We start from the raw sequence: 25,631 nt of genomic DNA, 5'->3' as shown, positions 1-25,631 counted from the left end.
ACGCAGAGGTGCCCGAGAATTCCTTCAGCTTGCAGCAGCTAGTATCCGCCAAGTCGTCGGACTGGCTTCTACAATAAATCTCAACTTGAGTTCTGTAGAATCTGTGGACCTACTTAGTAGCTGCTAACACCTGCTATTGGTGACTAAACCGGTCCTCGTGAGAAACATTAAACGTCGTAGGCGGGGAAAAGGGCATTAATACACCATGGTGCATCAGCAGAGCAATCAAGGTGGACCATTTTAGTAGCCTCAGGGTTCATATCCGAATCAAACTCGGATACATTCACGTTACGAAATTTAGTCGCTGGACCCGTAAGCTAGCCCAGGTGTACCGCCACCCAATTGGCACCGCATCCTCATACACGAGTTACGATGGGATCCTTGGTCCCAGAAAGGAAATCAGACCACTCCTGGAAAGGCGACTTCGTGTACAGCCTCGGTTTCCACAGGTCAGGGGTCAAGTACCCATACGTCTGTCTCAGAGCATCAAACAGAGCCTGCAGAGACACAATCAGCACAACATAGGAGAATTAATCTATAATTCGAGGATCAGATGCCGAAAATAGCAACGCCGGTCACGGCCTAACCTCACCTTCATAAAGTTTCCCCTAGTCTTCGTTGAGCCAGTAGAAGCCGAGAAGCAATCCTTAATGCCAGCGAATGAGAGAATTTTCTTTGTCGTAGGAGCACCGACAATATGTGTGCCACGGGGGGCCGGAATCAGCCGGACGCGGACAGAACCACACTTTCCTGACACCTTCATGGGCACCGTATGCGGGTCGCCGATCTTGTTCCCCCAATATCCGCGCCTGAAAAGACCAATGCCTCATCATGTTCTACATTGATTGGTCGGATGCACAGATCTCCACGTCAGATGAATATGCGATGGAGGGTCATACCGCCTGACATACGTACCTGACAGGAATGAGACTGAGCTTCGCAGCGATAATGGCACCCCGAATAGCGCTAGCAACTTCTTTTGCACACTTCACGCCAAGACCGCAATGCCCATCACTATCGCCTATGGCAACAAATGCCTTGAAACGGGTTCTCTGACCAGCGCGTGTCTGCTTCTGGACGGGCATGATTTTCATCACCTCGTCCTTCAGGGGGCGAGAAGCTGCCTCCGGCAGGAAGAAGTGATCAATGATCTGAGCATTCGGTCGGAGAAACTTCAATACAGATACTGCACCGAATAATCCCTCTTTAAGCTACACAGCGTAATACCCGGCGGCAACTGGGGGAACTCGGGAACTTCACGCATGAATTATGCACTGCCACCGAAACGGCGTCAGAGGAACGCAGTGGAACACAAAAAGCGCTTGAATCAGACACAGCAATTGGACAATTATTCCGTCAGTTCTCCGGAAGGGGAATACGTTTGTCATCATACAAGCGCTTTAAATCCTTGGTTCATCGGACACAGCATTTGTACTCATATTTTCCCTTCGAATCCATTACAACCCTACAGGGATAAGTTGCTTATGAAGACCTTTCGCCACGCACTTGAAACTCCTTGACAGGAAGAGAATGCAGGTACACTTCCTCAATAGAAGCTATTTTCCCCGCACGCACGAGACGTCCGAGCTTGGTGATCGGCACCCAGTCCTTGAGATCATCTTCAGCAGTGCCACGGCCTCTGCCCCTGCCGCGTCCCCTGCCACGGCCACGAGAGCCGCCACGTCCAAATCCACGACCGAAACCGCCGCGCTCTGCATTAGGCACGAGACATCAGAGGCATGTTCATTGTGTAAATGGAAACGAGGTGCTCAACATAGGTAATGTCGACCTACTCCACTTCCACCTAAGAGAACCGCCTACACTACTACCAAGCGAAAAACAGATGCAGAATCCGTGAAGCACTCATATACTGCAGCGAATTGCGGAAGTAGAGAAGAACATAAGGGACCCCACGGATGAATTCCCATCATCTACATGCATCCCGCAGCCCGACGCACAGCACTTCACGGCACCTCACTAACCCCACAAGCTCCTCCCCCTAGAAGAGGCCACATGTTTCCACTTCAGAAAAGTAAATGCATCCAAACAACAATGCATTTCGGCGTGTTAGATGTTAAGCTCAAACGGGCCGGAGGCACCCCCACAGTCCTGTGCAGAATCAGGCTAGCAACTAGCAACAACAGAGGCCTGGTTTTTCGCATATCCTAACGAACCTGCCATTTTGGATGGGTAGCACAACGCCTTCGAAGGGGATCCCCAGAAAATACCTTCAAACTTCTGCCTTCGCAGCCAGCCAGTCCCCGTATGCCGTTTGGAAGCAAAGGCGGGGTGGGGTGCTCCCGAAGCCGCAGCCACCTGCAGCGTCTGTTGTCAATTTGCCACGCTTTCCAGTGTATCGTAAGCTGCGAAAAACTTACAACCCCCACAATAATTATATTATCTCCTCTGTATCCACCTATTTTACGTCCGCCCGTTGAGAACCTGTCCTGCCGTGCATTGGGTTGGCAGACGTGGGATTTCGTTTTTGTATGTCGGCTGAAGCGGTGGGGCTTGCCTCAAGAGCTCGCTGTAACAAGGATGCAAAACAGCAATATCCGGATATTCAAGCTTGTTGATATGCATACAAATGATTATGGATCCTTATAAACGTTCGTGCTTGGTGTCCGGCTTTTTTGGTTGCAGGACATTAACATTTAAAACGTAAGCGTTTCTGGCGCAGTTCAAGATAGTAGGGAACTAGCCTTTTCGAAGCATGTGAGCACATTACGTCAGTGTAGTATGAATGCTACATCTTGTGCCATTTTTGTATCTTCATCTCGTAGGCGCAATGTTCGTCCCATTCTGGCCGACAACCCCGCGTACAATATGGCGTATGACATTTTACGGCTTCATGGGTCTCCATACTTAACCCCAAACTCAATATAAGCCTAATAAAAAGTTACTGAGTATCTTCCGAAATAAACCTTTCCCCCCCTGACTGCGCCCCTCAGAAGTCTCGTGATGAGGGGAGTGGTGCAGCTCAGGTGCACGCTACTGCAACCTTCAGGCACTTCATGCATTCACAGCTAGCTCCACACAGCATCTAGTGCGCATGCACACAATACAGCCTCTTCTTGTATCGAGAAAAGAACTTTATGCAAATAATTAGAAAAACGAGTAAACAAACCAACGAACCCAGTTTACGAATCCTTATTCAACACGTTTAAAAGAAAGTGTTTACGTGTATCCTAGCCGGCTCTGCCTTGCCCCATTCCAAACACATGCCCATGTGTTCTTTGTCTTTTCATCGAAATCAACTGCATGCACGCCGGCAGAGGAGTTCCTTTTTATCGCCACTCCCCAGGCAGGCAAAAACGCAAAAGCAGTGCGGATGAATAAAACAAATGTGTGCGGCAATCAATTCGGAGAAATGGAAGGGACGAAAGGCAGAAACACACGCTAGCCAACAACGGACGAGGGACTTAGTGTACGCAACTGCTGTAGCACGGTGCCTCGCTGTGGTCGGAGTACTCCAATGTGTGAGCCTCCTACAACGAAAAAGCAGGAGACAAGCAAAGTGTGTGAAGGCAGTCGAAAACTCATTTCTATAGCTTCACCTTTAGGTATTATTTAATGGTCTCGGAGAAAAATTAATAAGCATTTCACAGAAATAAATACAGTCTATTTAAGTTTTAAAGTTAGAAAATGTATGCTTTCGAGGATGGCCAAGGATTCTAGCTAGCTAATCGCAAATATCTTCACCTGCAAACCCCTTGACACGCCTCATAAAACCTGCCCATCCACCAGAACAAAATATCCAGGCTCGTACCATAGTGCAGAACCGCAGCTAACCTCGACTCTGCGTTGTCCCTTTTGAGCATTGCACATATATTCGCGTTGGGTTGCCTGCTGCTCTCTCAATATCTCCGCTACTAAGGGTGGCTGCTAACCATAGCCCAGCAGCTCTTGGCCCAGGTACTAGAAGAGCTCTCAGTGTAGACCAGGGTGCGGAGGAAGGACGGGTGAACGATGATACTGTTGTATTATGAATCCACTCCGCAGAAGGAAGAAAACCAACACCAGCAATTTGATTTGTGAGATCACGGACTCACAATTACTGTAGAGATGTGCGATTGATACACTGTCCATTTGTTTCATGGTGCTTCGCTGTAGTCAAATTATTATCCATTTGTAGTCGGGTCGTAACGACTCTCCAGAACGCAGCAACAAACTTTGTGTATTTATTTGTAATGCTGATCATGGGAAATCCGTGAAGCTGTCGTACATGAGTCAAGAAGTGTTGAGCGAGTTCCTGACCTGTGACAAAGCTGAAGCAAGGGATGAAGCGGGCATATTTGGTGAGACTGTCGACATTGACGTAGATGCTATCCAAACCCTTGACCTCTGGCAATGCAACAATGAATTTGTCAGTCATATGAATCGAAGGCCTATCAGGAAGACCCACTGAAAGGCTTTGTGTGAGGTCGAAATTAGAAGAATTGCGCGGCCTTAGCTACTGACAAAGTGAGCATTGCATTCCATATTCGTTTGCCACGGGACTTATCCCAGGCTACCAAGATAGGCGTCAAAGCTTTTTATCTGTGAAATGACTCCTTCCATGACTCCAAAGAGCACGAACATGTGCTTTGCACGCAACAACACTGCGGAGCGCACGATGCAGTTCCCGCTCTGTCGTGAACCACATTAGGTCATCCTCAACCTGGGAGTGGCTCACGCTTCTGTCATTCTGAATTTTGGCAAAAGGGGCTGGAGCCTGGGTTTCGAAAGCATAGGATGCAAGCAATCTTGGTAAAACAAGTAAGTTTTACCGATAAGAGCGGTTGTGCTGCACAATAATGAGCTTCTTCGGCATCATCCGAGTGCATCCGCGACGACTTTGGTAGTGCCCTCAATGGATTTGAGTACCGAGTCGTAATGGAAAAGGCAGTCCAGCCAGAGGATAGCTCTAGGGCTATCAAAGGACCGAATTCAGCGTAGGGTACATTTGAGAGTGATTGTCGGTTTGAACAGGAAAATGGCTTCCATATTAGTAGTGCCGGATTTTTACACGCCTCATCAAGCTGCCTAGAGTCCATCTTCCCCCACGGGATACCGCTGCTCGGCTTTGGTGGAGCGATGCAAAACAGCCAACAATAATTTAGTGTTTTGGAAAACCGTAGCCTATTGTGAGAGAGTGACAAGCACCGTTACACCACTAGAAGTGGTTGTTGGGGAGAAATAAAGCTCGTGGTAGCGCAGGGCATGTACCGGGGGAGTAGCTAGAAGCCCGATAAATGTAGTTGATACGGCAACAGCCTCCTCTATCAAGGCTACACATTCTGAGTTTGGAGGTAAACTACTTAAAACGCCGCAACCCGAGCAAGCCCAAGAATGAAATCCCCTTGACAAGACGCAAGCCCGTAAAATTTTGCAGTTTCCTCGCGGGTGCCTGCAGGTGAAGGCCACGTCCAACCCGCTCCATTCTTGTCGCAAATCGCTCAATTCTTGCATCCAAGGCATGAATGTCCAATAGTTGTTCTCATGGCAAGCGAACACTTGCTTGCCTTCCTCTGAGGCTTGTCCCGCAGCAAGTTAGACTCACGGCGTAGGTGCTCTAGGCTTACGTGATTCACGAATATGAGGCATGGGGAGCTTTCTTAGCAGCATTTTAGTTTAGGGGCCTAACGTTGCACAAGCGTCACTTTCTGTCTTTTTCGTTGCCAGCATGGGGGTTTCCCCATAGGCGCTGGTCGATTCCTGCATTTCGTCGTTCGTCAACCAATAATGCGCCTGATGATCACTCTCCTCTTTGTGCTATGTGTGCTTCCGGTACCTAGGAACACAGGTTAGGATGACCTGCGGATGAGCTCAGTGCGCTGCGCTGGACGGCCAACAGGGGGCCAGCCTGCTGGCAATCCATCAATTTTTAGGCCAGCTGCGAGCCCTTCCTTATGCTTCATCATTGCCGCTCTTCTTAGGCTGAGGCTGTATTTGAGGTTCTTAAATAAATAAACGATTGCGGAGGCACAAAGAGAGGGTACGCGCTCAGAACTGGCTTTTCGTATCGCTTTGCTGAACCGCCCGCATGAAGGCTTTGCCTCACCTTTTGTAGGTGGATATTCTGGCTACTCATCATAAAGATTATTAGCTTTGTTGCAGTAGCTGGGAAGCTCTCCTTCTCATGGTATATTGACCTCCATAGCCTCGAGCTGTGGCCAATTGCGCGCCCTACAGTGGGGCACCAAAAGGCACACCTAGGATGACGTCATAGCTGTTGAGCCTAGCACAATTGTCACGGCCCATGGTAGTCGGAGTTAGCCCCGATTTATACAAGCATTCCACTGCAGTAGCGTTGTCAATCCATGCGTTTTGACCCTGATCCGCAAACCGGGTCCCTAAAGACTGACCTAGCGAGTTACAGCTAGCCTGCACTTCTGTACCGTGTCTCCAGATAACATATCCACTTCACATCTAGTTCCAAACGACGCTGCCAAATCTTTACCCTTTTCCAAGCTTGTATCAGCACAGAATCGCCCTGTAGTCAGTCTCCTGATTACGGCCTTGTTCCACCTTCACTGCGTCGCATCCTGGGTGGGCGCCCTTCCGTTTCCCTGATTGGCCTTCTTTGCTTACCAGTCAGCCCGCCTTCGCTAGGCCCGGTCTCCCTGTTAAAGTCCTTTGGATGTTCTGTGTGCGCTGACTGTACCGGATTTTGTGCCCCATCCCATAACAAAACAAGTGCGTTGTTGGGGGTTGTCTGGGGGTGCTCAAGAGTGCGGGTTCTTTCTGGCTTTCTTATCTTGTTTCACCTGCGGCAGTAGGCTAGGGTTGGTTGACAGAGCCCCGACACCCACAGGTGTAAAATCCAAAATCGGCCCTTTTTTTCTGCCATACACGCAGGAGCTGAGCTCATTCGCTTCTGAACCCTCTAAGAGTCCATCATTTGTGAAAGCTCCAAAAAGTGGTCGTTCGATCTTTGAGTGGCTGCCTACCATGTGACCGCTTGACCTAACACCTCCTACAGGCCTACAACGAGCCGCTGAGAGAGCAGCTACTCGTCTACGCTGCAGCGCTTGCAGACAAGAGTTCAAGATTTCCAAATATAGGCGTCCCTCGATGGTTTCATGCTGAGGCTTTCCCTGTTCTCGCAGAGCTCGCTGTTGACCTGACTTCGGCATAGATTAAAAGGTCGGTCCTTATTAAGAAATGGGCTGGAGTATTCCATGCAGGAAAGTGACTGTCTCTACAGAAAAAAAGCTGTGTCATTGGAATGCTTCTACCTTCAATAAGAATGCCGCCGGGGGCACTTGTTTCTCTTTATCTGGGGGCAGAAAGTGAAGTACACCGCCAACTGGCTGATGAAATGCTGAAGGACTCGCTAATCCTTACGGTCCATACTTTACTGGTTGGCATCAACTAATCGGTGCATCCATAGATATTCTTCGCGGCGGACAAACCATGCTTCGATGGTTGCTGTGAAGCTACTGCGTTCACTCGATTTTGCAGGCTGGCCTCTGTTTCTTCAAAAGACCTCGCGCCACTGGAACTTCCACAGCCAGATAGAATTATTCTCCCAACCTGTTGACAAAGTACTCGAAATATTAAGCTTCCACTGTTCCAATTAAAACCAGGCAAATTTTGGAGGAAAATTGGACATCTTAATAAAACTACAGCCACTGGATGAGCGGGCAAAAGCTACATCGATCCATGCGGTGCTACCAACTGTACCGCTTTAGCGAAGGCCCCGGGAAAAGGCACTCAACTTCACAATCAATATGATTTCAAGAGAGATTCATTAGTCGCTCTTTCAAAAGGCATTCTGCCCTCCCATTCCCGCACCCCTTAGAGGTCCTTGCACGAGGGGAGAACAACGAGGGTGTGCGTAGCTCACCCTGTAGGCACTCTAAACATTAACAGCTAGGCGCACACAGCATCTGGCGCACACGCGCTCTTGCATCTTCTTGTATCAAGATAGTAGTGCTGTGCGAAAAAAACAATAAACAAAAGAGTAACAGGAGAAATTCTTCAGTAATTCTTGGATAACTATATTCAATGCAGTAACATATACCCAAGTGCAGCATAGTCCACTACAAATCGTATAAAAGCCTGTGAATGTAGTGGGCTAGGCTATACGTGGTTCCTGATACCCAAGTCATACCTAACAAAGAACTAGAGAATTGACATTTTGTTGAGGCTAGTTATGTATCCGATTTATTGCAGAGTACGGTTAGGTCGACACAGAAAGACGCAACGTTATTTTCGTGTGCGCTAGATGTTCTGTGTAACTAGCTCAGAGGGTGCAGCTATGCACACTTAAGCTACTCCTACCCCCTCATCTCTAAAAGCTCAGAGGGAAGCCAGCAGGGGCAGGTGGGCGCTCACTGGGGTAAAGTCAATAAATTTATATCGAGAGTGATCGAGAGTGTGTTCGCTGTGAAGGTATCTTTCTACGGAGACCTCAAATAAAGCTTAACGATGTGAGTGTGCGCTAAATGCAATATGCAACTAACTATGAATGCTTGGAGTGCTCAGAGGACGGAACAACGCGTATTTTACCTGTCCTGCCCTTATGTCGAGACCTCTAAGGAACGCGGGCAAGGAAAGGCGAAACCTCTTTTAGGAGAACAACCAATAATGTTTTTAAATTATGTATTGACTGTGGAGTTAAGTATCCTTTACGGACACTCTTTGATGGAGAGTTGCACCTGCTTTGGTACCTACAAGCTCATCTTGTTGTCCACAGAAGTATGACATCGCGAGACTCGTAATAGTATGGTGTATTTCGCTGAGCTGTAGTGAACGTCATTTACATAGAGATGCAGTAGGCTACTTAATGCGGAAGCAACTAACAATGCTAACAATGAGCGTTTGGAACACTTACAAGGGGCCGTGCCATTACGCCACAATGGATACACAGGAGGTGCAATATCATGTTTTTTAAAATGGATAATGGGATTGAGTATGAGATGGCAGAAAACCTCTCAGAAAGGGGCCGTGCTGAGGGCAGCAGCATGCACATCACGAGGATCCTGTTCCCAAGTCCCAAGATAGGCACCGTTTTAAGTGACATGTGTTACAGTTGAGAGCACGCCCTCAACTACTATGTATTCACTAGCAAATATCTTAAAGGAGGGAAGCTTAGGGATGCTTTGTTAACGGTGAGGATTGAGGAGGGGCCGAGCAGCCGCGCACGCGCAGGACCCCATCGATCACCATCGGGTGGGTGACCCGTACTGTACTTTTAATTAGAAATCGATGTCTCAGTTTACCTGGGCCCCACTCATGAAGACGACTTGATGATCCAGTGGATCCAACCGCCGAGTGCGAATTGTACAACTGCAATGTGTGCACTCTGTTTCGGTCATTCGCTTTTTGGGCTGTCTTCGATGTGCTGGGTTCTGATGATCAGCACCTGAATACTGATTGTATTTCCTCATCGTAATGGCCCAGACAGTCTTCGAGCCAGTCGCTTCCTAGATATCGTAATATTTGCAGGGCAGGAAAAGGTCAAGCCTACGTGGTGCAGGCATACGAGCTACTGCTGCCTCCTCTAGATGGGTCCGGAGGCACTTGACTCCGCGTCAGCTTGAGCAGACAAAAGGATCAGTCTGGCGGGGGTGTCGTTGCAAAGGCCGCAAGGCATACTGCCTCTACTGCTGTAAGCTCTCTCGCCGCGTCACTGACCTTATTGGCTAAAGCTCTGAATCGGCGGAGAGGGTTTCGCATCTCCATTGCCTGGATGAATTCTGGAGTGTTGAGGAGTAGGATGGAGGCTACATCTCCTAGTTCGATGGCAGCGGGTGCAGGGCCGCCACAAGGAAGCTCTACGCCTTCTCCTGCCCAAGGTACAGCGAGATCGCGCGGCCCCCTTAAAGGATCTTCCATCACCGGGAATGGATCTGGAGCCTCACGTCAGTCTAAACCAGAGGTGTCTCGTCACCGACAAGGAAAATTCTCAGGGGCAGTCTCCCCTGCATCCTTTGGCGGGCCGCAAGAGTCACTGAGTCAAAGACGGCAGCGGAGCAGCGCAGTTGCATGCAATACGGATGATGCCACACCATCCGCAGATGATTCAGCGGGGTGGTGCGCATATCCCTCTTCAAATGACACCTCTCGACCTAAGAAGGGGCCCAAGGGCAACTCTCACACGCCCTCTGCAATATCCAAGGCTAAAGAGGAGGAGCGTACGAGTGTGCCAGTCGAAGTAGGACAGTCTGGCTCGAATACGGCCACGACCTCGCTCCGTGTGAGCCATCGAAACTGGCAATGCAACTGCATGCTGCTCTACAGGCACATCATGTCTCACATTTTGGAATGGCCTACGCTTTCTGTCCAGTGGCTCCACTCATGCAACCCGTACGTCATGGCCCCAGCTCGGCTCTGTGCAGTATCTATCTAGGCTTAAATAGGCGTCTACGTCTAGCCGAATACCACATGCACCTGCATGCACTTTATTTTTTATGAGGGCTTTCGGAGCCTTATGAAGAGGCTTAGGCTCCATCGCGTGGAGCCACAGATGTCGGGGGGTCTAAGCGTATTGGCCGTCTTGAATCTTCAGACGGGCAAACGGCGAAATTGGGCAAACCCTACTTCTTTCGACGCACACCAGCGGCGGCGCTCCAAATTATATTCTTCTCATGGAGGTGATTTCACCACTTTGTATCCGTAAAACAGCTAGATGAACTACCGAGATGCCGAAAACAGGCCCGGGGCAGACGCCACACAAGGCGTCGGATGCACCAAAGAGAGACACTCGCGACACCAGTCCAATCAAATTCAGGCTGGGTCCTCAGCAGTCCTTGCTGAGCAAAGAAATGAGAGGGACACGTTATCTCTAAGAGCGGTGTGCCGTGTGCTCTTCAGGTTAGCCTCCCATCCAGACCGATCGACGCCTCAGGGCTTCACTACGAGCAGAGACAAGGCAAGAAACTACGCCTTTTTAAAGCTCTGTATTACTGCCTCAGCATCATGAGCGAATAACGACAAAAGGGCCTGTGCATGTTTTACTCACAGACTACCAAGGATTCGAATTCGGCGATGAGGACACTAGAAAGTTCACTATCACCGCCCGCATTCCCCACGAAGGCGAGAGCAACAGGTACTGCTTTTGAGTCTTTCGAGACTGTGGATCCCCTTTGAGCCGCAGTCCATGCACACCAAAATAGAGTTTGACGCGCGGGTAGCCCATCTTTCTTTGAAACAGGTGCACAGGCTTTTCGTGTGTTTTAGTGCCAATCCGCAGGGTACGCGTGTTCCAGGGGAAAGACACACTAATAGCCAGCAAGGCGAACGACGGCTGTGGTGAGCTGTTGCAGCCTATTTGTGTTATTGCATTTTGTGTATTCTGCTGGCAGACGTCTTTGTGCTTGGTCATTCTACCGCCGTTAGATGGCGGTAGATGTGAATAATCGCCTAGCGGCGGCTCAAAATGCCGAAGCACAGACGTGATTAGCGTGCATTTCATGGCGGTTGTCCCCATTGATGCATTTGGGAATTTGTTTGGCTTTTATTCGTGCAGTCTACCTCTTCGACTCGTGCAAGTTTAACCCCGAGTTATCCAACATCGAGGCTAAAGAGGTCCAGGGCGCTTCGCAGCGCGCGCCAATGCAAGCCAATGCAGAACTTATTCTGACAGGGCATACTTCTCAGGGGTGAGGAATAGGGACGGCTATGTCGAACCTTGTACGGGTTCAAATCCACGTACAGGCTTGCTGAAGGGAAGAATTCTAACCAGAAAGGAAATATTTGTTGTTTAGGGCGCTCTTTACGATATGAACATGCGAAAACGGGGTACTTCTTGTACAAAAAAAACCACTTTGCATTCTAATTTTGCTCGTGTGTGGAATGGATTGGCAGATGGGGTTTGGAATGGAGTTCTAGCAAAGAAGGGTGGCTCGCTTCTTCGGGCGACGATGGTATGGTGTGCATCTGGGACACGCGGGCATCTTGTGAGTTTTCATGGCAGTCGAGCAAAGTTTACAGCTACACTATATTTTCCTTCTATGACTTCGTCCCGTTGCTCCATGCGGATGGAGATGTACGATCGATGCTAAGCATGTGCGTCAACGCTGCAAAGGCTTGCGGAGGGCTACATTAAGCATCTTTGCAGCTGCATATGCCAATTACGCAGGTAGCCAAGACAAACGCTTAAACGCGCTACACCGGTTGGTGGCCTCCAGCGACCGGAGACCTTTACAGGTATGAAGCTTCCTTGGTTTGCACGTCAGACGAGGCACTCTCGTAAGTTTGCACCGCTGCATGGGTGTTAATTCTCCTTAGAAGAAAACTGGAGTTAAGTTATTTTACCAAATATTCGTGCCCTCTCCTAGGTCATGATGCTGGACTCACAACGCTTTTGTTTTTAGGATGTTGCCTGGAAACGCGGAGAAGGCGAGGGAGAAGTTATTGTGGCTGTGGGCGACGATGGACAATTGAACTTGTAAGGTGGACACTGGCGTCTCCACGCAATGCGATGCAGCAGTAAGGGACGAAAACAAAACCTCTGTTTGTAGATCCAGCTATGCATATATGAATTTTTGACCTATTGATTATTCTTTTGCTTACTCACTGCCCCTGTGTACCGTTGCAGGTGGGACTTGCGTGTTGGTCCATCGCCTGTCCATCGGGTGGGTACAGTTACATCCAGCTACACGGATGCACTGGTTTCTGCATTAGGAGGAAGGCGCGGACTTGTTTGGGCTGTATAGACCAGCACAATTTTGCCTGTTAGCTAGGGAAAATTTTAATCACCGTACTGGTTGGGTTATCCTCAAAATACTTGCAGTAGCACTTTTCAACGCCTAAAAAGGTAGCTAAAGATGGATCTTGACCTGAGTTTTAATTTGCGGTCTCTCCATTGCGCTCTGCAGCAAGCCTGCAACCATGCCTGCGCCAACGTCCTGGCACTGAACCCTGTCGCTCCCAACGTTTTCGCTACTGGAGGAGCTGACGTGGTTGGTCTTCCTGCTGCACGATGCAATGCGTAGCTCGAAGCACTTTGAACAGACGCGATTTTTTCGTTCGGCGCTCACGTGTTTATGACGAATTCTTCCCCTTTAAGTGTGCTGCTTCAGACTGTGGTTTACCTGCCCCTCCCGCATGATGTATGCAACGTGGTAAATCAAAAAAAGACTTTTCAAAACGACATGGCCTGCTTTACGTTGCCGCAGGGTTTGAGTATCTGGGACTTCAGAGACCTCCGTCGACCTGCACATCGCCTGTTTTATTCGGAAAACGAGGCGCTGATGAGTCTGAAGTGGCACCCGACAAACAAAGCTGTGCTCGCTGCAGGTGAATATCTTGCTCCATAAGCTATTTGCTGCTCCGTGCCGAAGTCCACATTGTCGGAGCTTCAGCGTGCACTGCATGCAGCTACGAGGGCATTTTATCGCAGATTTGCTGTGTTTTTAGGTACAACTGACCGATTTGTACGCATATTCGACTGCTCGCTGATAGGCGCCGAGCAATCTCCAGAGGAGGCCGAAGAAGGCGCTCCTGAAATCGTGTTTGTGCACGGGGGCCATGTCGCTAGTATCACTGACCTCGACTGGAACCCTCTTGACGAAGAATTTTCGTGGGTAAGGGAAACTGGACATTGCATATGTTGTCCTTATCTTCTGTGCTACTAGAGTCGCTGCTTTCGGGAGAAGTGGCATCATTTTAGAAAACTGGGTGACGGTGATGTGTTTGCAGGTCATTGCTTCTGCCTCCGAGGATAACATCTTGCAGATTTGGCAGCCGGTAAGCCACGGAGAGTACCCTGCCAAAACTCTTGGCTGTATGTGACGTCAGTTTGGAGAACGCATGCGTAGACCCCGCTGGAATTTAGTGTGGCCACAAGGCGCCGTTGAACGAATCTTCAGGACCCGAGGCAATCAAGGGTCAATTAGTTGAGAAGGACGGCGACTGAGCATTATGACGTTCGGTGTGGCCTGCCTTGCCACCTCCGTTGCTGTATTCTATTTGTCACGGTTTTCTGCAGTCAGTGAAGGCCTTTGAGGCGGATGATGCAGACTTCATGCACGATGAAGGCAGCATGGACGAAGAAGTCCTGGACTAACCTTCCATTGTTTGCCACAACAGCCTATTTCACGTGGAAAGGGAAGAGCGCCGACTGGCCATGATGGCTGCACAGTGGACGCAGTCAAGAAGCAACTGGCCGGGGAGGGCCACCATTTGCTTTGCTACTTGCCCCTAGAAAGCGGTCACTTAATGGCTCAAGACGCTGGGCAGCAGCGTGCCGTGCTGCCTATCACGGCAGTTGGTAGCTAGCTAGGTATCCGGATGTATACGCTGCATTATGACCACGGCTGATTGAACGTCCTCCGGCGATTCACGGCACAGGAAATTAGCTTAGTGAAATACACTGTTAGTTTGTCAGCTGGGTGCAGCACATACGATAGGAAGCAGAACTTAACCCTAAGATGTCGGTATCGACCCGTTCCCACTCCTGCCTCCCCGTGGCTAGCCCGCAGCAGCAACGTAGATGCAGGGAATAAGGTCGCAACAAGAGCTTGCTCGTTGCACACAACACTGCAGTCCGAATTTCTGTGAATCAGGTAACAGCTCCTGGGGCTACGGCGGGAGTCCTCACGACCTTCATTTGCCTCTTATTAAACTACCCTTCGGGCCGTCGACGTAGGAATGAATCGATCCACAAAGTCTCCTGTGAATATTATCCAGAAATAGACGGAAAACAAAGGCAGAGATTGTTGTAGCCAGCCTTTATGGTCAGTGCAGCTGCTGCCTGGCGTATGGGCTATAGGCCCGCTCAGCAAAGAGTTTGAATCAAAAATTTCGCATGTCTTTGCAAAGGATGGACAACACCACTGGGCAAATGCAGCTGCATCACTCTTACACTACAGGTGTCCCCCCGCGCTGCCACCATGCCTCGTATCTGTCTTGCTGCTTACCTGTGCCTCGGTTTTTCGCCCTCTTTTTTGCTCCATGGGTGGCCAGGCGGCTTCCGTGTCCATGTCTAGGTCGGCGTGGGCAGCTCCCGGAGGAGGACTGCGACCCCACAAGCTGCTCAACAGAGAGTTCTTCACAGGGCGGATCCGCTTGCTGCTGCTGCCCGCCTCTGCCCTGGCCTGCATGCGCCTCTGGCAGCTTGCGGGGGACGCTTCGGGAGCTTGGCATACAAGAGTGCCGGCAGGAGCCACCAAGGGTGGCTCCTGCTCGACGACGTCTTTGCGGTCAGGTTCACGATTTAAGGGCTGTCCATTCTTCGCAGGTGAGCCTTTTGGCCCTTCCCTCTGCAGGCAGTGGAGTATTTCTGCGAAATCCCCTCTCCGCGGGGCCTCCTCCCCGTCCCTTGCCGCCGAGACAGTGGCTTGAGCCTCCCCTTGGGCAACGGGTGAAGCAAAGCGAGAGGATATGCGGGCACGTTGCGAACGCGGAGAGTGCAGGGATGCATGCGGCGTCTGCAGGCTGCCCAAGGCTCCAAGCAATCCAGCATCTCCTGCCCGGACAGATGCATCCTCTTCCCCTAGGGCAGTACCAAGGGACTGAGAGGCTGTCCAGCTGGACCGCAGTAGCGACGCTCCAGTCAGAGGCTGCGTAGACTGCTGCTGCATTAAGCGCGCTAAATCCGCCTGCACATGTAGGACAGCGAGGATTTGAAGCCCAGAGCCCTTGTAAACTGCACGACTTGCATTTTGCAGGGGCAGGCCGTCCTACTACAGCCACCATTCGGTCTACGCCTTTTCATAGAAAGTACGAGGGCGCCAGCGCTGCCTACAAAAAATGCCTACGAGTTTGTTGCACTTCTCTTCTATAAAGCTGAGAGGCTCCTTGTACGAGGCGAAAAGCCCCTCTGGACTCGCGAAAGAGAGCTGCTGCTGCGCGCGCTGCATGATGGCGAAAGCTGGATCTGCTCGGATCTTCTCAAGGGCCTTGACTCGCTCAACCGCCTGCAGAAATTGCTGCTGCTTTGTCACTAAGGCCATTGACAACTGAATGCAAGTCACATCACGCGCAGCTGCAGCTCCTTCCGCCATCTGTGAAGGCTTATTACTCACCCCAGCAGGGAGACCAGGCTACTAGCTAGCTGCTGTGTCTCAGCCTAGGAGCCAGCAGCAGTGCTAGAAAAGGCACACGAGTCGTGTGGCCCCCCGGCCTTGACCTACACTTCGCGCCTCCGAGACTGTTCCCTCCTCTTCCTGCTGTGCAGTGTGGGCTTCTTCGCGCAGTCTTGACACCTGTGTCTTGAGATCCTCGACCGCCGCCTTAGTGTCACTGTCACTTCCCGCTGAGGCAGCCGCAAGGAGCGTCCCATCCACTCACGAAAAAAGCGAAAATCTCAAGACAAAACACGAGAGACCTATTGAGCAGCACACCTCCAGAAGCATGATCACAGCATCTAGCAGCAGTACCACTTGTTCTAGAGGCTGCAGAAGCAAGCAGAGTCTGCCCCCGAAGGCGACTACTTCCTGCCTCTTTAGGGTCTCATGCCACCTCGCATGCACATAGTCGGTCCCAAAGTGCAAAATTGCCTTTTCTGCTCGGGGCTGCACACACTCTGCAATACATGCAGCTGTTTCCCTTATCACAAAGCTGCTTACCGTTGCCACTGCTGGCGGCGCTCGAGGCAACCTTCGAAAGTCCATCCAAAGCGGCTTCTGCACTGCCGCAGGTGCAGTGATAGTCTCTACACAGCACCTGCCAGCGGTCTAGCCAAATCTGCTCGCAAGGCATGCACACACATACACACACACACACACAAATGCACATGCAGTATCCGCAGGTGTTGCAGAAGTAAGTGCCACAGGCGGCACGCGGGGCAGGAACTGAGGAGGCCTTGCGATGCGAGACCGCTGCTGTTAACACTCAAATCAGCAATACGGCCCATCCCGTTGGCACAACAATGATGGAGGCGAGAGCTGCACGAAGGTGCACCAGGCGGGAGAGCATCAGCCGCACGGGATAGCGGTATGTGTAAGACAGTCTCTCACTTCAAAGACTGCCAGCCGACGCTCATGTACACTTAAGAATGCGACAGCTTGCAGAGCTGGATGCTTAAGAAGCTCTTGGGTCGCCTTTTCCGCGGCTTCTGCGTGGCCGCAGGGCCCCTCAGTCTGAGCAGCTGCAGCAGTCTCCCTAACAACCTGAACGAGCCGACCGACTTCCTCCTCAATTGCCACCTTAGCTTCTCCCCGCAGCTTCTCCAGCAGGGCAGCCGACAGTGCTGAAGGTCCTCCTAGGGCGCGCGAAAGGCAGAAGGTGCAACAGGCATTTACAGAGGAACAAAAGGCCTCGCCGCTCTTCAGGGCATCCCAGTTGCACCTGAACGAACCATCCGATTGCCGGAAGGTTGAGCCACTCTCTGGGGGCAGCATTTGGGGCCCTGGGTGCCCCCGCAACAAAGACAGGAGATCAATGGGGAAGCCGATTTTCCCCGCGTCGCGTGCATGCTCTGCGTGAGGCTCCGTGGACCCCTCAGGACGAGGAGGGCCCCTAGGAAGCCCTTGGCCTTCCTGTAAGAGCGGTGGTGAGGGATGATGGGTGCCTACAGCATCTGCAAGCTTCCCAGTTGCGTTGGTGCCGGCCATTGTAGCTCTGATTCCTCGTGTGCGTTTCTGTTTGCTCCGGGTTGCAGACTGCAGGATGAGAAAGTGGAATGAACCTCAGGCGCAGCCTGGGCCCCTAAGCGTCATTTAGATGCCTTTTCCCTGGGCAGCGTTAGAGGGAGCTGCCGTGTGTGCTCCTAGCCCTTGTGTTTCGCCGTATCTCTGCCGTGCCCGCTCTCTGTTGGGGGGTACTCAAGTCCTCTTCGGACAAGGGGTTAACCGCCTGGGGTCGACGGCCTCCAGAGATGCATGACCAGGAGGAACTAGGAACGCGCTGTGGGCTACTCGCTGCAGGCTAAAATACTCAGAGCGTCGCAGATCATGGTGGCCTTAGGGTGTATCGCTACGGGACTGAAGGGTCGGGGCACTCAAGAGGGCCAAATGCCCTCTAGGCTCCAAGAAGGGAAGGAAAATTCGATTTTAAATCAGAAAAGAGGAAGAATTCAGTGCGTACACTGGCTGTTCTTAAAGGTGCCCTTGTTGGGGCCCTTCCACACACCCCCTACGCCGTGGAAAGCGCCTGGCAGTGGGCTTCTGAAAGGGCCTTTTCTTGTTGTCTGCTGCTGCCGCAGATGCAATCGGAGCTAATAATTCTCGGAAAGAAAAATAATGGGAGGATAACGGCAGAAGTAAATGGCCTTAATCGTATGCGGACTCCCGTCCGACCACCACCACCACCCCCCGACCCCTGTTGCCGCATGACCACCCCAGAAGCCGCCCAGGGTCAGCGTGAGGCGTTGCTAGCTATGACTGAGCGGGGCCCGGGGGCCTCCGACGCACTCCCAGGGGCCCTCCTAGTGCAGAAACAGTTTGAAGAAAGCATAGGAGCAACTCGTTTGTACTCAGATCCGGTGCTAGAACTCCTTGCCCTCAGGCAAAGGGCGCCACGATTGAGGCCAGCTGCTTACGTATGCAGCAGCTGGGTAGACCGAGGCCCAGTGGTCAACGCCATGGGTATTTGGATACTGCTTCATCTGCATGGAACGACACCAACTTACCCAACTCAGTTTCAGATGATCTCCCTTTTATCCTTCTGTAAGACTCTCTTCGCTGCGGTCCGGAGTCGGATGCCTCATCCCCGCGCGCCAGCAATTGGCTCGCAGGCTTTAAGGCAGAGATCGCTTTTAGAGGGGCTCCAAATGGCCTACCAGAACTTCCTCTACACAGTCTTTGCTGCTCTCTAGTCCGACCCTCTGTTTTAAAGCGAAGAACTCGACCAACACTATGCAAGCCCTACATGCCCTTGGGGCTGCCGGCTCTGTGTCGTGTTTTTTAGAAAGCACTTCACAGAAACTCAGCTTCCCGAGTTTAATACGTCTTAGCAGCCGTCGCGTTGGCGGGATCACACCAGAGCCTTCTATTGACAAACTTCAGTGCTTCTGCTTTCTCACCCTTTGAGCGTCCCCCCCCACGCATGGGCTTCCCGAAATACAGGAAGATGCAACTGGGGAACACGACCAAATAGACCACACCCTACACGATCATCACAATCCCGCAAGCGCGACCACGAGCATTCTTCCGTGCAACTTCTGCGTGCAATGTGTATGTGTGCAGGACTGTTTCTTAGGCGGAGCCTCTTCTGTGCAGCTCGCTTTTCCTCCTCGTTCTAAAGAGGCCTGCATTTGGACATATAGAAGCATCTTTTGGGGTATCTGTCGTTTTCATTGACACCGTGAAAATGGGAGAGGCCACAGAACGGGTACACATAAAGAACTGCTATGGTGAGGCCACGGCGCGATTGCCTGTATCAGATTCCTTGCTCCTAGCCGGTGGCTTCCTCCAGTCTTCTTAAAAGGTCTTGACAAGACCCTTGTTTGTGTCACGCATTTTTGTATAAACCGGAACAGACGTGTTACGTGGGTACATGATCGCGGGAGGCGCGGCAAACTCGGCCTCAGTGCTGCACACCGGGCTCAAGCACCATTCGAAAATTAGGCCTCCCTCTTTTTGTGTCCTTGCCCGTATATTGTTGGGTTCCGTTTATAATGTCACTACTTGAACGTGCTTTTACTGGCCTCCTAGGTGTAAGATGCTCGTTTCGCGAGGAGGTGTCTGTCTCGGTGTGCATACGTCTCAGCCGAACCGTGGAAGGTTCCATACTCCGACATCCGCTTGGCAAGCAAGCAAACGGAGTCGGTGGGCATAGCTTGCAGCTACCGCTATATCGCAGTAAGCCGTGCAAGAGGCCGTATCGAATGATGTGTATCTACTTGTGAATATATGTTCGGACAAGCAGACCAAAAGAGACAGAGTTGGTCACACAGACACACCTATACAGAGAAGGATCTGTTACCATATTTTCATTTCTTTCCTAATCCAGCGACCTATGCTTTGGGAGGTATTTGTCTAGCATGATTTAGTACGATAGGAATCAGCGAAGAGACTTGCAGCTTGCACCCTGTTGGAGTAGGCGGCAGCACCAAGTGATTTGGTGGCTTTGCACTTGCTGCCCAGTCTGGCTCTGCGGAGGGGGATGCTGGTCCTTCCTGGAATCTGCCAACACGCGTTTTCGTGCCTCTGCTCCACTCTTGTCCGCATGGTGGCCTTTTGGTATGCTCTCGCGAATGTGGCGATGGAGGCGGACTCCCATGCGGGAATGCATGCGGCGCAGGCTCCTTGGGATGTAGGGGGTGGCGGCATGATGGGCCTTATCAATTTGGCCGACTGCGGGAGGAACCCTCCAGTAACGAAGATAAAGGGTCATACAGGCTCTATCCAGGACTTGGCTTTCAGTCCTTTCTACGAGTCCATTCTCGCTTCAGGATCTGAGGGTAGGGCGTGTAGCTGTGCTCTGTACTTGAAATTCATGACACACAGGCTCTAGGACGTGCCCTAGTTCTCTCTCTGTCTCTTTCTCTTCATGTATCTGCCTCCCTCTCTCTGGTTATCTGTCGCCAGTGCTATTATTAAGTGCGGTATCTTCATATAGTGCAGCGTTTTCATCTGGGCTTCACGCGAAGAGCAGCGCGTCTCTGTTACCGGTGCCTCGTCCGGAGTGTTTGTGCCTTTTCTGGGGGCCTTCCTGATGCCTCTACACGTGTGTGTCTGCTGGCTTTCTGCGTTCTTCTAGACATGACGATCCGCATATGGGACGTTCCCAGCGACCCCCCTCCAGGCCATGAGCTAAAAGATCCGGTGGCGATTCTCTCGGGATCTGCAAAGAAAGTCATTGCAACGGAATGGAATCCTGTGGCCGACTTCATCCTCGCATCGGGGTGCTTCGACGGCGTCGTCGCATTGTGGTGAGAAGCTCCGAGGTCTTAGCTCTTACGTGTGTTGTACCGAGGTGTCCCTCGGTTTGCGCTGACTCTCTTTGTGTTGTTCGTGTGTCTTTCGGCTGCATGGTTTTCGAAATAGGGACGTCGACTCGGCCTCCTTGTCAAGCTCTGTCTCATTGAGTGACTCGGTGCTCTCGGTGAAGTGGAGTTTCTCCGGGTAAGAGACACCGAGGGAGGGCCTTCAAAGTGTCCGCCGTGGGCTTCAGCCTGCGGCGGCTCTGGGTGTGTGGCTTTCTGCATGCGGGGAAGTCGCTTCCTGAGAGCCGTAGTGCTGCTTTTTCGGGGCTTGGAGAGGCACCACACGCTGTTCATGAAGACGGTTTCGAAGACTACTTGTGCGCGTTCAAGGGACAAGCTGGCAAGTACCAGCAAAGATAAGTTGCTGAACATCATCGATCCGCGGGCAAAGAATGTTGTGGCCTCTGTTACGTGCCATGAGGGTCCAAAGGCGACTAAATGCTGCTGGTGTGACGGCTTTGCCGGCGTTTCTGGAAACGTTTTGACCACGGGCTTCAGCAAGTCGAACGAGAGGGAGCTGCATCTTTGGGACCTCAAGAATTTGACCAAGCCGTAAGCAGCCGAGGGAGGAGGGGCGATGATAGAGGGGCACTGCTCTGTGTGTGAATGTTGGCAGGCAGCCACACGTGTGCACTTTCTTTATGGAGCTCTGTACGTGTGTGTGTATGCGAATACTTCGCGTGTTTATTGCGCCACACCGCGAATGCGCACACTGAGGCGGCTCGTGTGGGTGGGCAAGACGATGATGTCGAGTCCCCCCTTGTTTTTCCCCGACCTTGCCACGTCTTTGACGTCGCGGGTCCAGTGTCTTTCCTCCGAGATGCTACTGTGTGGTGCCTCCTCGTCAGTCTGTGCCGTGCTGCCGGTTTGCTGTGGCTGTCTCTTCTCCGTTTCCACTCAGACTGCTGCGCGTGGAAATTGACCGTGGGTCTCAGCCGCTGTATCCAATCTTCGACGAGACGCTTGGCATGCTTTACGTGGCAGGCAAGGTGTGCAAGTGTCTCCCCCGCATGCGGAGAGGCCTGGTGGCCAGTCAGCGAGCTGGACCTGCCCTCTGGCTTTTTGCCCTTCTATTGCCTTCTCGGGAGAGGGAGTGCTTCCATAGAGCATTGCTTTTGTCGTTTCGTGAGAGAGGTCTCTTAGAAACCTCGTCACCTAGGCAGTTCACATGCAGTCGTTGCCACCCTCGCTGCAGAGGCAGGGGCTTTTGGTGCACCGCAGAAGGGGGAAGTCGGAGTCTTGGGTATGAGGTCTTACAGGGTGCCTATTTGCTTGTAGGCGTGCTGCAGTGCAGTATTGCTGTGTGTGGCCTCCCGTATTTTAGGGGGATGGAAACTTACGATACTTCCAATTCTTTGGTGGAGAGATTCGCCGCGTAGACGACTACCGTTCAAATGTACCGATCAAATCATTCTGCTTTATCCCAAAACTGTGCGTCTTGGTTTGGCTGAGGCCTTGTGGCTTTCTCCAGCAAGCAACCGCGCGTGGGATTTTCCCATGCATCGATGCCACAAAAGGCTTTCGGGCTTTCGCGTAGTTTCTGCCCTCTTTTGGTTGGGGCGTGCGACGACATTGCATGCTGGCCTCTTGACAACGCATCACCTGTGCAAGCACCTTTGCTCCCCCCTCCTGCCCAAATTCTTCCCAATCCACACTCACACACACACACCACAAAAAGCCTCCCAGCTGCCTTTTCGTATGACGTGTTGCAGGGCGGTGGATCAAAAGAGGGCTGAGATTGGCCGTATGCTGAAAAACGAGAATGGAAAAGTCCTTCTGCCAATTTCTTTCATTATTCCCCGGAAAAATCAAGACGTCTTCCAGGCCGATCTCTATCCTCCAACTCCGGGGGTTGATGCAGCTCTCGTAAGTACGGGGCCTTGACGCGCCGTGAAAACTGAATGTGCACCTGTTCCACAGGCCATACAGATAGCCATGCCATATACCCGCTGAGCATCCTAGAGGAGGAGGTTGGCCTTGTGGCTTATGTCGCTGTGACGAGCTGCAACGACTCTCCATGCCCCCCAACACAAGCAGCTAGAGGGGCAGCGGTCAAGTGCTCGCCATGCATGCAAGCCCATAATAACGGACACGTGCCTGTATGTGCTCGAGGAGTATCTGCGTGTGGCCTGCGTTGCCTTACACTCGTCGCATTTTAGATGCAAGCCAGCCACCAAGCTGCAGACGTCATGCTGTTTTTTTGCACCATATGTGCCTGTCGCAAGTGCCCATACACACCTGTGCATCTCGTCGCAGACCGCGGCAGAGTGGCTCTCTGGAAAGAACGGCGAAGTCCAGCGCATAGCTCATCAGCCAGGTATGTTTATACTCTACATGTCCCTCCACGCTTCAGCCCCTTCCTTCCCCCTCTGAGCAACCCTAGGGCCCCACGCCTAGGCCTAGGCCGCGGGGAGGGGGGGGGGGGAATCTCGACTACTTGGACTTTCTCTATTGGGCATTTTGTGCAGTGCAACGCGTCTAACGCTTGCTTTGCACTTGCGCAGGGAACATTCCCCAGTTCAGAGGGGCGGCAAGGAGTGCGCAGGCCCCCCCGGCAGGAGGGAACCTCAAGAAGCTCGAGTCCACCCGAAGCATCTCAGGCCAGGCCCCTTCTGTCCTACAAAAGAGCGTTGAGAAGGCGCATGATGAGTCGCGCAAGGTACAAAAAACCCTTTTTAGCTTTATGGAAAGCTGACGCAAGTACTTCTGTGGCGTTTTCTAATGATGGGGGGCTTAGAGGAACGGAACGACAGGGGTAAACTGCGACTAGTGCGCTCGAAGGCAGCCGCCGTGAGCTTCCGTCTGGTGCTGCGCTGCAGTTGGACGAGGTCAACAAATCACAGGAAGCAAAAATTAAAGAACTGGAGGCGCGTATCAGGGAGCTCGAACCCGTAAGGCCCTGTCTGCACTGGCCTCTCTACTGCAGCCTTGTGCCTGACCTGCATCAGTCTGTGGAGCATGCTGTTCTTTATGAACATCAAGAGGCGTCTTTGGGAATTTACACGGCCCTAACGTAGCTGTCATTGCTCTGTGTTGCAGCTGGAGGCGAAGGTCAAGCAACAAGAGTCCAAAATCAAAGCCCTTGAGGTGCGTTGGGCTCCTTTTCTTTGTTCTTTGAACTCTTTTCCCTTTCGTCCTTCCCCCCACTACTCCTCGCACCCGGCCACCCGACTCCAAGTATTTATTGCTCTTTAGCATAGTCAGTCGAGTTGGCGGACAAACTTGTCTGGGAGTGGCTTCTTTGCTCTTCCCGTGGCTCAGTGCTAATTTCGTGAAAAAGGCGCATACCACGAGCGCTTAATGGTATTCTGGGGTGTGAAGTCTAGCATTTAGAGGGCTAGTAGGCAAAATTTAGCAGTGTAAAGTCTTTGGGGGCTTTGGGAGATCCCATCATGGCTTGGTATTCTGCTTGCCTGTTTGCGCATCGCAGAGTCAGGTCCAGCAGGCAGGCAGCCAGTCTTCGAGCGAAGGCGTAAGCTGAGATTTCTCCCTAGAGGGTCACTCATAGGAGAGCCTGGGAGTATTTGGGGTAGTCTGAGGTGATGCAATGCTGCATGTATATTTTTGACGCTTCTTCAAGGTTTTTTCAGTACTATACCTGGGGCTTGACAGAAACACTGAAAGGGGAGCTTCGAAGCAAGAGGGATGCAGGGCCGGCAGCATGGGCGTGGCAGCGGCTTGCTGTGGTGAGGAGTTCGCCCGTGCTGTGAGCAGTGCTTGCTGTATAGTGGTGACTGTTGTGGGTGGCTCTATTACAGTCCGCAGAGCTGGAGGGAAAACTGCGTCAACTGGAGGCAGAAAGTGCTTCTCTTAAAGCGCAGCTGGAGGACAGCTCCTCCAAGGCTGTGCAAGCAATTAAGGAAGGGAAGGCGAAGGAAGCCGAGCTTCAAAGCCTCAAGAGCAAACTGCAGGCTGCCGAGAAGCAGGTAGCGGAGCTTACCAGGGCGAATCAGGAGCTCAGCAATAGCATGGCAAAGGCAGAGGGAACGCTATGCCGGGCCGCCACTTTGACGGGCCTTGACGAAAGTGTACGTCAAGAGTTTAACGAGGTCAGTGTCTGCTTTCTTATTGTGCATGCTTTTAATACTTGTGGACGCGTTGATTGAGGCAGTGATTTTAATGCGTGTGTCCCATGTTCGACCTCTATTCAACGGTGCCTTTCACGCACCCTTGGGCGAAAATGGAGCTCTAAAGCGTAGTTGCGTGTGTCGTATTTTTTGCAGATGAGAGATTTTTTCAGGGAGATATTAGACGGAACGCTAACAGAGTTGAACAATGACTGAGCAGACAACCGCCGTATGCCAAGAAAAGCCTTTCTAGCAGCGCGGGGGCACGAAGGGGCTATGAATTGGTCTTTTAATGTGCAGTAAAGGCTAGGCTCTCAAGGTTCGTGGCCAGACTCGATTTGTATCTCGAAGTCCTATACTAGCTCCTTGCCATACGCCTGTAGAGGTTCCGAGGCTCACTTCTGGATGTTCTTGAATATTAGTCTCCCCGCTTCTGGCGCAGGCTGAACGATTTGTATGCACTCGTCAGAAGGTACCATCGGGGCTCGCCTTAGCTGTAGTTTCTTGAACTTGACAGTGCAGCCTTTTCAGGTACATCGTAAATAAGTGCGCTGTCTGAATCTCACTTGGCAGCGTGCTGCTTAGTGTGCAGGAGACTTAACAGTGGACGGGGAAAAGCAGGGTACAGCGTGCAACCCGCAGTGACCAATAAGTTGGATTTACTCTCTATGTACACTAGAAGCGTAGATAACGAGAATACAGAAGGTATTTTTGAGACAGGTCATGAGACGCTCGGGCCAGGCAGAACGATGAGACCTAGA

The 25,631-nt window shown here is 51.7% G+C and overlaps 4 protein-coding genes across 4 annotated transcripts; 2 read left to right on the top strand and 2 right to left on the bottom strand.

The window, feature by feature from the left end:
• Positions 1-356: 356 nt before the first annotated feature.
• LOC34619846 (40S ribosomal protein S2) lies at positions 357-2,840 on the bottom strand. The gene is made up of 7 exons (XM_026335573.1): positions 2,751-2,840; positions 2,426-2,527; positions 2,175-2,316; positions 1,507-1,712; positions 916-1,151; positions 593-809; positions 357-497 (listed from the first exon to the last, which is right to left on the bottom strand). Exons 1-7 carry the CDS (start codon positions 2,838-2,840, stop codon positions 357-359), a joined length of 1,134 nt encoding a protein of 377 aa, XP_026191358.1.
• A 6,866-nt stretch (positions 2,841-9,706) lies between these two features.
• Positions 9,707-13,999, top strand: LOC34619847 (probable histone-binding protein lin-53). Its single transcript, XM_026335572.1, has 15 exons — positions 9,707-10,296; positions 10,499-10,583; positions 10,804-10,861; positions 10,954-11,038; positions 11,183-11,241; positions 11,459-11,591; positions 11,797-11,888; positions 12,071-12,138; positions 12,306-12,379; positions 12,530-12,566; positions 12,810-12,893; positions 13,110-13,230; positions 13,351-13,517; positions 13,633-13,680; positions 13,922-13,999. Exons 1-15 carry the CDS (start codon positions 9,707-9,709, stop codon positions 13,997-13,999), a joined length of 1,779 nt encoding a protein of 592 aa, XP_026191357.1.
• Positions 14,000-14,552: 553 nt separating this feature from the next.
• LOC34619848 lies at positions 14,553-17,489 on the bottom strand. The gene is made up of 6 exons (XM_026335571.1): positions 16,893-17,489; positions 16,512-16,620; positions 16,068-16,189; positions 15,693-15,893; positions 14,853-15,533; positions 14,553-14,798 (listed from the first exon to the last, which is right to left on the bottom strand). The coding sequence occupies exons 1-6, from the start codon at positions 17,487-17,489 to the stop codon at positions 14,553-14,555; spliced, it is 1,956 nt and encodes a 651-aa protein (XP_026191356.1).
• Positions 17,490-19,185: 1,696 nt separating this feature from the next.
• LOC34619849 (coronin-A) lies at positions 19,186-25,086 on the top strand. The gene is made up of 16 exons (XM_026335586.1): positions 19,186-19,228; positions 19,585-19,676; positions 20,119-20,278; positions 20,578-20,749; positions 20,865-20,942; positions 21,134-21,355; positions 21,705-21,792; positions 22,128-22,234; positions 22,516-22,669; positions 23,060-23,120; positions 23,308-23,462; positions 23,623-23,694; positions 23,843-23,890; positions 24,234-24,275; positions 24,562-24,852; positions 25,027-25,086. Exons 1-16 carry the CDS (start codon positions 19,186-19,188, stop codon positions 25,084-25,086), a joined length of 1,845 nt encoding a protein of 614 aa, XP_026191371.1.
• The last annotated feature ends 545 nt before the right edge of the window (positions 25,087-25,631 follow it).

Source organism: Cyclospora cayetanensis, unplaced genomic scaffold (genome assembly GCF_002999335.1).
Source record: "Cyclospora cayetanensis isolate NF1_C8 unplaced genomic scaffold, CcayRef3 CcayRef3_contig_73, whole genome shotgun sequence".
NCBI lineage: Eukaryota > Apicomplexa > Conoidasida > Eucoccidiorida > Eimeriidae > Cyclospora > Cyclospora cayetanensis.
The sequence above is the reverse complement of the archived record's forward strand: the minus strand, read 5'-3'. Positions and strand labels throughout refer to the sequence as shown.